General features: G+C 41.3%; 1 protein-coding gene and 1 long non-coding RNA gene across 7 annotated transcripts in view; one reads left to right on the top strand and one right to left on the bottom strand.

Moving 5' to 3' along the window:
- The window catches only part of LOC107680433 (dnaJ homolog subfamily C member 16-like), a 19,167-nt gene that overhangs the window by 2,552 nt on the left and 5,089 nt on the right, over positions 1 to 11,526 (bottom strand). For 2 of the 6 annotated variants that reach the window (XM_016476318.1, XM_016476317.1), the window contains 10 exons: positions 6,514 to 6,716; positions 6,247 to 6,313; positions 4,942 to 5,263; positions 4,593 to 4,777; positions 3,920 to 4,024; positions 3,688 to 3,846; positions 2,243 to 2,644; positions 1,971 to 2,153; positions 1,764 to 1,840; positions 81 to 161 (listed from right to left, as the gene is read on the bottom strand). In XM_016476318.1, the coding sequence (XP_016331804.1) occupies positions 81 to 161; positions 1,764 to 1,840; positions 1,971 to 2,153; positions 2,243 to 2,644; positions 3,688 to 3,846; positions 3,920 to 4,024; positions 4,593 to 4,777; positions 4,942 to 5,263; positions 6,247 to 6,313; positions 6,514 to 6,716 (1,784 nt within the window). Of the gene's footprint in view, positions 1 to 80; positions 162 to 1,763; positions 1,841 to 1,970; positions 2,154 to 2,242; positions 2,645 to 3,687; positions 3,847 to 3,919; positions 4,025 to 4,592; positions 4,778 to 4,941; positions 5,264 to 6,246; positions 6,314 to 6,513; positions 8,099 to 11,526 lie in introns of those variants that run through there. The other 4 variants (XM_016476319.1, XM_016476320.1, XM_016476321.1 and 1 more) reach the window with 4 other exon arrangements.
- Positions 7,009 to 11,526, top strand: part of LOC107680438 (uncharacterized) — a 10,156-nt gene continuing 5,638 nt past the window's right edge. The window contains exons 1-2 of the long non-coding RNA XR_001633148.1: positions 7,009 to 7,020; positions 9,151 to 9,154. This is a non-coding gene — a long non-coding RNA (uncharacterized LOC107680438). The remainder of the gene's footprint in view (positions 7,021 to 9,150; positions 9,155 to 11,526) is intronic.

The raw sequence follows: 11,526 nt of genomic DNA, 5'->3' as shown, positions 1-11,526 counted from the left end.
CACACACACACACACACACACACACACACACACACACACACACACACACACACACACACACACACACACCTCTGTCCTACCTGAAGGCCTGAATGATTACAGTCCCAAACAGGATGAAAAGAGCTGAGAAGATCAGAGACAGTACGGGCATCATCTCACGCCTAGGGGGGAAGCAGAACATGACAAGTTTCTCATTTATAAAAAAAATGTAGAGCTGCTAATTGGTAAATTCAATAAAAAAAAATGTTTAAAAACATTTTTGCACACAATGTACAGCTTTTACACTGTTTTAAGTCTATCTTATAGTCTTTATAGTCTATTGCAGATATTTTAACATTATACTATGGAGCTGTTGAATGCTTGAATCTGATTGGCTGACGAACGTTCTAAGATGTGCAATTATTTTCAGGGAAATGCGGCTAAAGTAGTTCCAGGAATACACAAAATAATGTTCTTTTTAGCAGCATCATATGACCCCTTTAAAACAGCAAAATAACCAAAACCCACGACACTGACCAAGCAAATAAATATAGTAAACAATTGGATTAAAACAACAAATTATTTCCATGTTTTTTCCACAAAATTAAGTTTTATTATGTACGGAAAGCACATACTTTCTTTCTCCCACTCAAACGCACACACATCATTAGAGTAAAGACACACGTGCACAGAAACGTGTTGTTACACTACGTCCGAATTTCATTCATACTCTATGTCCTGAAAGTCAAGTGATGCTTATGTTGCTTTAATTTCTGATTGATCACAACGGACCACAGATGTCCTGTTTCCACTGACATAGATTCTTGAACCATTCTAGGAATGTACACACTTACGAGAATGAATGAGCAAAACTCCCGCGGCGAGCAGAAAGGCTTACAGTTAATGAAGAGCACTTCTAGATCTGAACAGCACATCTTCTTTAACAGTTACATCTTTACACCTCTCATTGATGTAAAAGCATGTCCCGCCGCCGCGTGATTTCCCCGTTGATTCTGCGTCACGATCTGCTCTGAACAGCTGAAAGCCCGGGAGACTCAACGCGCTGTCCGGAATGGCGTCTTTCAGCCAGGTTTCCGTGAAACACAGAGCAGCAGAGTTTGAAAAATCCTTATTTGTCCGGGAGAGCAGAAGGAGCTCGTCCGTTTTGTTGGGTAGAGAGCGGAGGTTCGCCAGATGGATGCTAGGCAACGGCGTTCTGAATCCGCGCTGCCTGAGCTTCACGAGCGCGCCGGCTCTCTTCCCCCGTCTGCGCGTCCTGAATCGCTTGATCAGCGCAGCTGATCCCCCGACTACAATGTCCAGCAAAACATCAGAATAATCGAAAACCGGTGAAATATCGGGTGGTGTGTACTTCCGAATGTCCAGCAATTCGTCTCTGGTGAAACTGATTGCAGGGATATAACTAAAGACAGGACAAACTAACAAAAACATAAAAACAACTGCGGAGCACGCCACGGAGGCAGCCATCGGCGTCGGCGCCATCGCGAACCCTATACAAGTATTCTGCACGTTTCCACAGCATAAAAGTGGGTCCTGTGCCAGATCGGTTCAACACTGGAACCGGTTTGTTTTAGACTGGCTACAGTCAGGTAAACAACACGAAGCAATGTTTATTTCTCAAATCTGTGGAAAAACGTGGCTGGTTTGCAACAGGATCCAGTTAGCCTGGTCGAGCACTGGCCAAGATTGTGCTCTGGCTCCAGAACGCAAACCATTGAAACTGCATGCAGACAGGACCATGAATACTTTTTGATTGCACTCACCAATTAGAGTAGAGAAGATCAAAGTAAAACTGAGCGAGGTAATCATATGCAGTGTTGATCCACTGAATCAGAAACATCTGTAATTAAAAAAATAATAATTATTACTGTTAATTATCTCTCATTGCCACTTCTAAAGATTAGAAATGTATTAAAATCACAAAGTCCTAAAGACAATCATAGCCCTTCATTTCCCTCCGCATGACTTACAGATGCAAACTCATTGTTGAGTTCAGGCAGCATGGCATCGTGGGTAAGGTAGGAGGGGTCTCTTTGCAGAAGCTCAAGCTGCTCAAGGAGGCGGTGCTTATCATCATCACTCCCATTCCATCCCCCCATCACGGTCCGATACAACACCCTTCCTGTAGCGCTGCGTCTCTCCAGGAGAATCACCTGAAGTCATTTGCACACAAGGTATAAATTCATATGGCACCAAACAAGATAACTAAATGTGTGTGTGTGTTAGCACATGAATGTCTGACCTGTGGAGGTGTTGTGTCTTCCTTTTTGAGCAGGGTGTCACAGAGAGGCTGCTGTTGTCTCTGATAAACATAAGCAAACCTGAGAACTTCTTTAGTGTTGGAGGAAGCGAAGTCAAAGAACGCCTCATTCACTGACACAAACTGCTCCCCTTCACCGGTAACGAGAAGAACACAGTACCTGTCAAACAGAAAGACAGTGAGATGATGAAGTTTGCTCAGAGACGCAAGTCCACCAACATCTAATGCTACAGTTAGAGGTGAGATTTCGTACTTCCTGCGACGGTGGAACTGTTTAACTGGACAGAGCTCATCGAAGAGCTTCTGATTTACCAGCCGCGGCACCAGCAGAAAACGATTATTGGACACAAACTCGTCAATTATCTGCTTTTTCATTCCTCTTGCCTAGGGAAGAAAACAAAACAGGATTAGGGTTGTGACGGTGAGGAAATTTTTACAGCGGTTAATCTACGTGTGACAACACTGGTAATACCGGTATCACCGAGGGGTGGGGTTCGTTGGGGTTTTCCCTCTTTCCTTCACTTTTAAATAGCTTGTAAATGCCCGTGCGCATTTTACTTTCACTTTCGAATTAGCCGCAATTCAGCGTCAATTGCTTGAATGGACAACAACAAAATGGTACAACGACAAACTCACTTTTATTAAACATAGAACTTTTGTTAACAAACCGAATAAAAATACACCATGCTATTGGGCTAATATAAAATAAATAACTTACACAAAGTTTAAATATACTAAAAAAAAAAAAAAAAAAAAAAAAAAAAAAAAAAAAAAAAAAAAAAAAAAAAAAAAAAAAAAAAAAAGAAAATCAGCAAACACTGTGGAACCAAATAAATAAGAAATAAATAACGTTTATAAGCAAAACTAATAAGAAAGCTTAAAGGCATGGCATACACCTTGATGTAAAATAAAACAAAAATAAATTACACAAAGTTTAAATAAAGTAAAAATCAGCAAACACTGTGGAACCAAATAAATAAGAAACAAATGTTAAAAAATAAAAACAACTTACAAAATCACCTTAGATGAACGGCAAACGCCAACAGGCTTTTCAAAATCCAAAATACAGCCAAACAGCTAGGCGCTTTTGCATTTCGCTTCGAAACTAAATCTTTCGCCATCGTCTTGTCCGTCTCACCTCGACTCACTCTCCTCACGTGACACATGAAATCTGACTCCTGCTGCTGATCTGAGATGCGACTGTCGTTCGGCACGCTGCATTGTTCAGTTTTTAAGTACTAAATGATTTTTATTTTTTAAGAACTAAATGATTTTTATTACTATAAAAAAATAAAAAAGACGGTGGGGGGCATCTATCTATCGCAGCAAGCCTAAACAGAATTCGTCTAGCAAAAACAAAATAGCCGGTGTATAGTTTTTGAGAAAAACTGCAATTGGATGTTAGCTAATGGGGAGCTGGGCCTCACCTGTATAACATCAGCTGGTTTGTCTGTGTTCTCTTTGAAGAGGAGCATGGTGGGAGCGTATGTGTTGATGTTGAACCTCTGCACGACTTTGGAGGTCTCAGTCAGGCCCATGTCCACATAGCCAAACCTCACATAGTCTTTATAGGCAAACGCGGTAAGCTGCGAACAAGAGAATATAACAACTTCACAGATCTTAATGACTGTTTGAACAGTTAATATAATAAACACTCACCTTATACAAAAGAGGAATATTAGATGCTACATCAAACATTAGCACTCTTGGCTTATTCTCTTCATGCCAACTGTTTAAAAACTCAAGGTAGCTGTTATCCGTCACCTAAAAGAAAAAAAACAGAAAAGGAATGGGGAAAGGGGAGCGAGAAAAGGGAACGGAAAGGCGAAAACGAAAAAGGTGCATAAATGTAAAATGAAAGGAAAAGGGAAAATAGCAAGGGACAGGGAGAAGGAAAGAAGAGAAGAAGAAAAGGTAGAAGATAGAAGAGAAAAGAAAAGGAGAAGTGGAGAGGACAAGAGGAGAACATAAAAAGGAAAGAAAATGGAAAGGGAACAGGAAAAGAAATGGGAAAGACAGTTAAAATGAAACAGAAACGGGAAGGAAAGGAAACGGGAGAGAGAGTGAAAATTAAAGGGACAAAGGGAAGGGAGTAAAAGAAGAGTGGAAAGTGAAAAGCAATGGAAAGGGATAAGGAAAAAAAGGAGAAAAAAAAGCAAATAAAACTTCAATTATTACCTCTTTTAGTTGCATTATGAATGTTTAATGTCATATTTGCAGCAACAAGAGCCAATGCTTGAATTAAGTTGAATCTTGCAACCTGAATAATTAAGAATACACCTCAAATGGCTGGCACAGTATTTCCATCCTGGAGAACAACATTCAATCCTACCTTCTCAACCAGCTTCTGGGGCAGAAGGCTTTCCACAAACTGTCTCAAGTGTTCCCTGACCACAGCGTAGTGGAAGAAAGTGACTTTGCCATTGATTAAACCAAGTATGGAAGGTGTGCGGTGGGCACCAAGATGGTTAGCCAGCTGTCTCTCATATCCAATGTCCACCACACCAATACCAACCCCTAAAAACCAAACCAATACGATATATTCGGAGTATTTGATATAATTTAATTAAAAATATTGCCATCTTCTATGGACTATAAGACTCTTTTACCCAATATTTGTGTGCTGTGACACCCAATTCTACTGGAACCAACTGTGAGGGTGAAAATCCTGAAGAACTTACCCAATGGCTCCAGCTCTTGCACAGTGTCCTTCCATACAGGCTCAATATGGATGCAGGTGAAGCACCACTCTGACGTGATCTTGATCAGGTAGGGCCTCTTGAAACTATCCGGCAGCACCTCACTGATGTACTGGTTGTAGTGAAAGAGGTGCTTGCTGTCTGTGAAATCACGACTCGTCCGAGGGAAGTGAAAGAAAGACTCATCGAAGTAGAAGCTGTCGTGATAATGTCTGAAGCCCTGCGGTGCTCGGGCGAAGTTTTGATTCTCGTCCATTTCACCAAACCGGTCATAGTTTGCCCTTCTCTCCTCGTTGGACAGAATCTATGGAAAGTAAATCATATGCAAATCAATATGCATGCTTATTGCCAATTTTTTGGCAAAAGGGAACGCCACGAGTTGTGGTATTGGTTTATTGCATGTAAACCCTTAAACAAGTCTTTAAAATGAGCAGATATTTATTATCAGCATCTGTGAGAATGAGTAAACATACATTTACAAGAAAATACTACTGATTTGCCAAAAACACATGCAATAAAAAAAACAATAAAACCAATCATAAGCTATAAATTTTAGATAAGCATTGCATAAAAATCTATAGCAGTATAATACAATATATTTATAAATATTTAAGTCACTATAATGGTATAATGCTATATATTTATTTACTAAATGTAATATATGTACAAATAAACATCCATCTATTTTATTATGTGAGTGATACATTTTTTTTTTGCCATTTTACGAACACAGATACATATGCTAGCATTCAAAAGTTAAGACATGTATAATGTTACAAACTAAAAATTCTATTTTCAAATAAATGCTGCCCCTTTGAACTTTCCATTTATCAAAAAACTAAATCCTTAAAAAACATATCACAGCTTCCACAAAAATATATTTCTAACACATGAAACATCTTTTAGCATTGACAATAAGAAGAAATGTTTCTTGAGCAGCATCATCACATGAATATATTATTTAATATACTCAAACAGAAAGTGTGAGAGCTTTTTAAATGTGAACGAATAACAATTTAAAATACAGTTTTGTGTGGTGTGTTCTGCCGAAGTTTATAATCAAAATAAACGCAGCCCTGATCACCTGTTTCAAAATAATTTTAAATAATCATCCAGATTCCAAACTTTTGAATGGTAGTGTATGCACACACACACACACACACACACACACACATATATATATATATATATATATATATATATGCATACAATTATGATTGAAAAATAAAAACACATGTTTTTGTCTTTACTGCATATTATTTCCTATATACAATGCAACCATCCTACCTCATAAGATTTTGTGATCTTGATAAACATGTCCTCTGCCCCTGGACTTTTGTTCTTGTCTGGATGCCTATGGATAGAGCGTGAAAACAAATTTAGATTCAGACATCATCATCAGAGAGTTACACAATATGTGTCAGAGAGAAGGAGGCTAACCATTGTGGATGAAACAAAAGAAACCTAACCTTATTCACAGCAATCCTATTCTTATTTAGAGAGTGCATGTCTATGGCCCCAATGATCTCTGTCGCTCTCTGTTTCAACACTCACCATTCTCTTGCGAGCCTCTTGTACATTTTCTTGATTTCGGCCTGGCTGGCATGTCTGGACACTCCGAGAACTTTGTAGGGATCAAAGTCAGGCGCAGATGCCAGGGAATCTCCAAACAGAGCCAGGAGAAGAATCGCCCAAACACAGCAGGACACAAACACACTCCAGCCTCCCATCTTGTGGTATATATATGAACCGACAAGCTAGACAAACAGAGGAGACTGGGGCTAGTTGTCACACATTTTACACAAGAAAAACTTTCCTCAGGCTAAGTCTACATCTTTATAGACACAAATCTTAAATTTGGGCTACAAATAAAAGCTAATGAACATTTAAACCGTTATTGACTACTAAGAAAAAAACATACTGTTCACTGAATCCAATAGTGGGGCACGTTGTCACACTAGAACATACTATTACACTGCCTATTATAGGCTTTTTAACTCAATTTAAATATTAAAACAACCATAAAGCATAAAATACGTCATTAGAGCAAAAATGTAAAAGGTAACAAGAATATCAAACCACTGTTTTGGTAGTCAGTCTATGAGTAAACAGTACTCACACCTCTCTAGTCACCTGAATGCTAGTATTACAATTCATCTCATCTGAAGCGTTTCTATGGGAACCAGCACAAGCACACCGAAGCGATCAATGCAAGTAAATCAGCATCAGATCAGCCGCGCGGTGTGATCACATGATCAGTGCGGTTCCAATGCTTAAGACAGCGACTATTTACAGCAGACAAAAACACTGTCAGCGTCTGATAACACAGATACACTGAGAAAACACTGGCCGATCTAATTGTTTCAGCATCAGTGAACAGAAGCGCGAGCTGCACACCCTACAGAGGATTGACGCTTCAGTGCAGTTTTAGCATTAATGCAAATACGACATTAAAAATAAGAATCCAGATTGATTGTAATACCTAGGCACGACTCTTGTTGTAATAGTATATATCCACAATTTAGCAGCAATCCATTTTCTCCCGATGGTAATGGGTGGACCGTTTCCCCCGCCTTACTTCCGGTCGTGAGGGATTGTGGATAAAGACTTTCTATGATAAAAGTCCGACGGATTTTATCCAAATTCGCTTTTAGTATAATTTATAATCTTAATCAGAGCATATTTCATAATGCAATTATTTTTATTTTTTTTTATTTTAGAGGTCAGTTTATTTGTTTTAGAGAGGGAGCTCTTTATGATCTTTACGGTGGACGTACATAGATCTTTCTGAAAAACATGTATGAGCAGTTATTTTAAAATATGCCTTCTTTACATGTTTAAGCAATATAACACGAGCAATAATCGTTTTGGTGTGCATTACCATGGCCATACAATGTTGTTCTCTTTCGAGCATTCACTCTACATTGCGAAGCATTCGCAGTGGGAACTCCTCTCCTTCTCCGAAATCCTGAAACATTATAGGATAACGCCAGACAGTTCAACAAACTGGCCAATTGTCGCTAATCTATGCAAATGAATGCAAATACTGACAAGCCTGCGGGCAGTATAAAATGCAGCGAGAGAGACAGTTGCCTGGGCCTTCCCCTTCTTCGGGACGAAGGTGACGACTCGGCCCTGGGCTGCCGTGGACTTCATCTCCTTCACTGCTGATGAGGAAGAGGACTCCATGTCCATCTCGGCTTCGGAAAGGACTAGGCAGAGTTGGAGCTGGATCGCCCCGACACCGAGGGCCCTGCTGACCTCCATGATGAACTCATCAGGGCTCTTGCTAAGGCGGTTAAGGAACTTGACCTTAGCTGGGATGCTCCGGATGAACCAGCCAGGAGTAAACTCGACTCCTGGTACTTCTAGTCGGGCCGCCAGGCTGCTTCGAGGAGATCTTCAGGCTGCTTCTTCCCAGATGCCCATGAGCACATGGTGAAGTCGTAGTTCGCACCCCAATTGGTGCGAGTCCACGCTCCCACGCAGTCTCTCTTTTCCCACGTGGACGGGGTGGAAGCCCACGAATACGTGCGCATGCCCCCCGTAGAGGAGACAGTCACTGCGCACTTATGCCATTCTTCGGCCATGCTGGGCGCAGACCTCAGACTGCCGTCCAAGCCCTGCAGGCTGACTGCCCACCTTGCTGACAAGGCTTACACTTCTGCCGGTCAGGTGGCATCCGCGCTACATGCTATGGCGATGCTGCATGTTTTCCAAGCCAAGCTCTTGCAATCCATGGACGGAGGCAGCGTCATCGCTGAAGCGAATAAAAAACATTTAAATTATTTACAAATGTATGGGGGTCATCATCAGCCAGTTGGTTTTGTTAAGCGCTTGCGTTCAGTCAATAAAGATCGAATGTAGTTCTTAATTTGTTTGAGAACTGAGAAAGACCATTCCATGCATCTGTGCGTCTCTCAGCAGTATTCAGCAGCAGTGTCTACTAATAGCGAATCTTTAAGTTTAACTGCTTCAAGAACCTCACTACTGAGAAATGCGAAACTATTTTATTGATAAATTCGCGGGGCAGCCGCAGCTCTGACAACAAGTTTCTGTCCGTGTTTCCGCCTGTGCGTGCGAGTACGTGTCTGTATTGTGTGTGCGTCTGTGAGAGAGAACGGGAGGGAGAAAGAAAGCGTGATTGCCGTACATAAAAAAGGTGGAAGACATCTCAGCAGTATTCAGCAGCAGCGTCTACTAATAGTGAATCTTTAAGTTGAACTGCTTCAAGAACCTCGCTACTGAGAAATGCGAAACTATTTTATTGATAAATTCGCGGGGCAGCCGCAGCTCTGACAACAAGTTTCTGTCCGTGTTTCCGCCTGTGCGTGCGAGTACGTGTCTGTATTGTGTGTGCGTCTGTGAGAGAGAACGTGAGGGAGAAAGAAAGCGTGATTGCCGTACATAAAAAAGGTGGACGACATGGAAATAGTTTGTCATTTTTACGCTATTGTTTGTTATATTTATTTGCTCAATGTCTTCTGGGGTTTTTGGTTCTTGTACTGTTGTAGATATCCCATAGTATAACAAAAATATTATATATCTCTTCATTGTGTTTGGGCCCCCTGGACGAGCAAGCATAGGCACATACCTAGAATGCCTATGCATAAATCCAGCCCTGTCGAGGTCACACACAGCTGCGTCAGCACTAATGTTCAGCAGGGGGGTTCCCCTGGGACTGGTGACAGCATGCACTGTGGTCATGACAGATGCGTCAACCTCAGGCTGGGGAGCAGTGTGCGAGAGCATACCTGCTTCAGGCCTGTGGTCAGAGTCTTAGAGCAGGTTGTACATAAACCACTTGGAACTGAAGGTGGTGTCCTTAACCCTAGCACTGGCTTTTCTGCCGCAGCTGGAACAGCAGCATGTGCTGATTCACACCGACAAAATGTGGATTCGTACATAAATTGCCAAGGCGGCGTGCGCTCCAAAGCCCCTTTTCAAGCACGCTGCATGTCTTCTAATATGGGTGGATCGTAATCTACTCTCCATCAGAGTGGCACATATCCCCAGTCTCCTAAACCGCGGAGCACACATGCTTTTGAGGAACGGAATCCCTCACGGGGAGTGGAGACTGCATCCCAGTTCATTTCGGATGATTTGGGATCGCTTCGGGAGGGCGGAGGTAGATCTGTTCAAGACAAGCAAGAACACACACTGCCCGCTGTTCTTTTTGCTGTCTCACTCCCTGCTGATGGGAGACGCTATGACGTTGCGCTGGCCGAGAGCCAGACTCTATGCATTACCCCCGGTGAAGAGTTTGCCTCTGGTTTTATGCAAAATCACGGAAGAGAGAGAGCATCGCTGATCCCCAAACTGGCCAAATCAAAACTGGTTTCTGGACCTCAGGGAGATGCTGGTGGCTCCCCCTTGGTGAATCTCCCTCAGAAGGAACCTGCTGTCTCAAGCGAATGGCTTGATATGGCACCCCAGCCTGGAGCTGTGGAGTGTTCATGTGTGGCTGCTTCAGGGTTCCTAGAGGAGCTAAGAGCCCTGCCTCCCCGCACCAAACTCAAGATAATATGAACTGCCCCTGGAGGAGTTTTTATTTTTTGTCTTTATAACATAGCCTAATAGCAAAAGCAAGAGCGCTATTTTCCCAAATATCAGCACAATTACATGTGTGATAATCATTTTACACAACAGTTCAAGAGGTTACTGTCAATTCGTTCATAAAGTGTTTGCTTCATTCATAAAATGTTTGAAGGAATTGGTTGAATGAATGATTCTCTAATTCACTTAGCTATATCTAGCGGATTTAGTTCCAAATATAACAATAATTTTGTTTTCCTCAAACACTATTCGTATTTCTATATTCAAAATACCCATTTTAAAACATTAACCTCATAATTATTTATGAAATTGTAATTGCAGTGTAAATGGATTTTGTTGATACTAGTTTAATTTGATATATACTTAGCTACATGTATTAATGATCATACGGTGTTTTAATGAGAATACATGAGCGCTCGCGATCACCACATGTACACCGAACAAAATTTTAAACGCAACACTTTTGTTTTTGCCCCCATTTTTCATGAGCTGAACTCAAAGATCTAAGACTTTTTCTATGTACACAAAAGGCCTATTTCTCTCAAATATTGTTCACAAATCTGTCTAAATCTGTGTTAGTGAGCACTTCTCCTTTGCCGAGATAATCCATCCACCTCACAGGTGTGGCATATCAAGATGCTGATTAGACAGCATGATTATTGCACAGGTGTGCCTTAGGCTGGCCACAATAAAAGGCCACTCTAAAATGTGCAGTTTTATCACACAGCACAGTACAGGGCAGATGGCAGACAGCGTGTATGGCGTCGTGTGGGTGAGCGGTTTGCTGATGTCAATGTTGTGGATCGAGTTATTTTGTTCATTTACTGTGCAAAATACATGCCAACATTAGACCATTCTTACCTTTAAACGACTTAAATCGGTACTGATTAATAACAAAGTATTGATTCACCAAACAGACATCAATCTGTGTTATGCCCGGTTCAGACTACACAATATTTTTGTCGGTCACGATAGTCACTGTGTCAGATTACACGATTTTGACTCCTAAAA

Source organism: Sinocyclocheilus anshuiensis, unplaced genomic scaffold (assembly GCF_001515605.1).
Source record: "Sinocyclocheilus anshuiensis isolate Anshui unplaced genomic scaffold, SAMN03320099.WGS_v1.1 scaffold792, whole genome shotgun sequence".
NCBI classification, from domain to species: Eukaryota; Metazoa; Chordata; class Actinopteri; order Cypriniformes; family Cyprinidae; genus Sinocyclocheilus; species Sinocyclocheilus anshuiensis.
The sequence above is the reverse complement of the archived record's forward strand: the minus strand, read 5'-3'. Positions and strand labels throughout refer to the sequence as shown.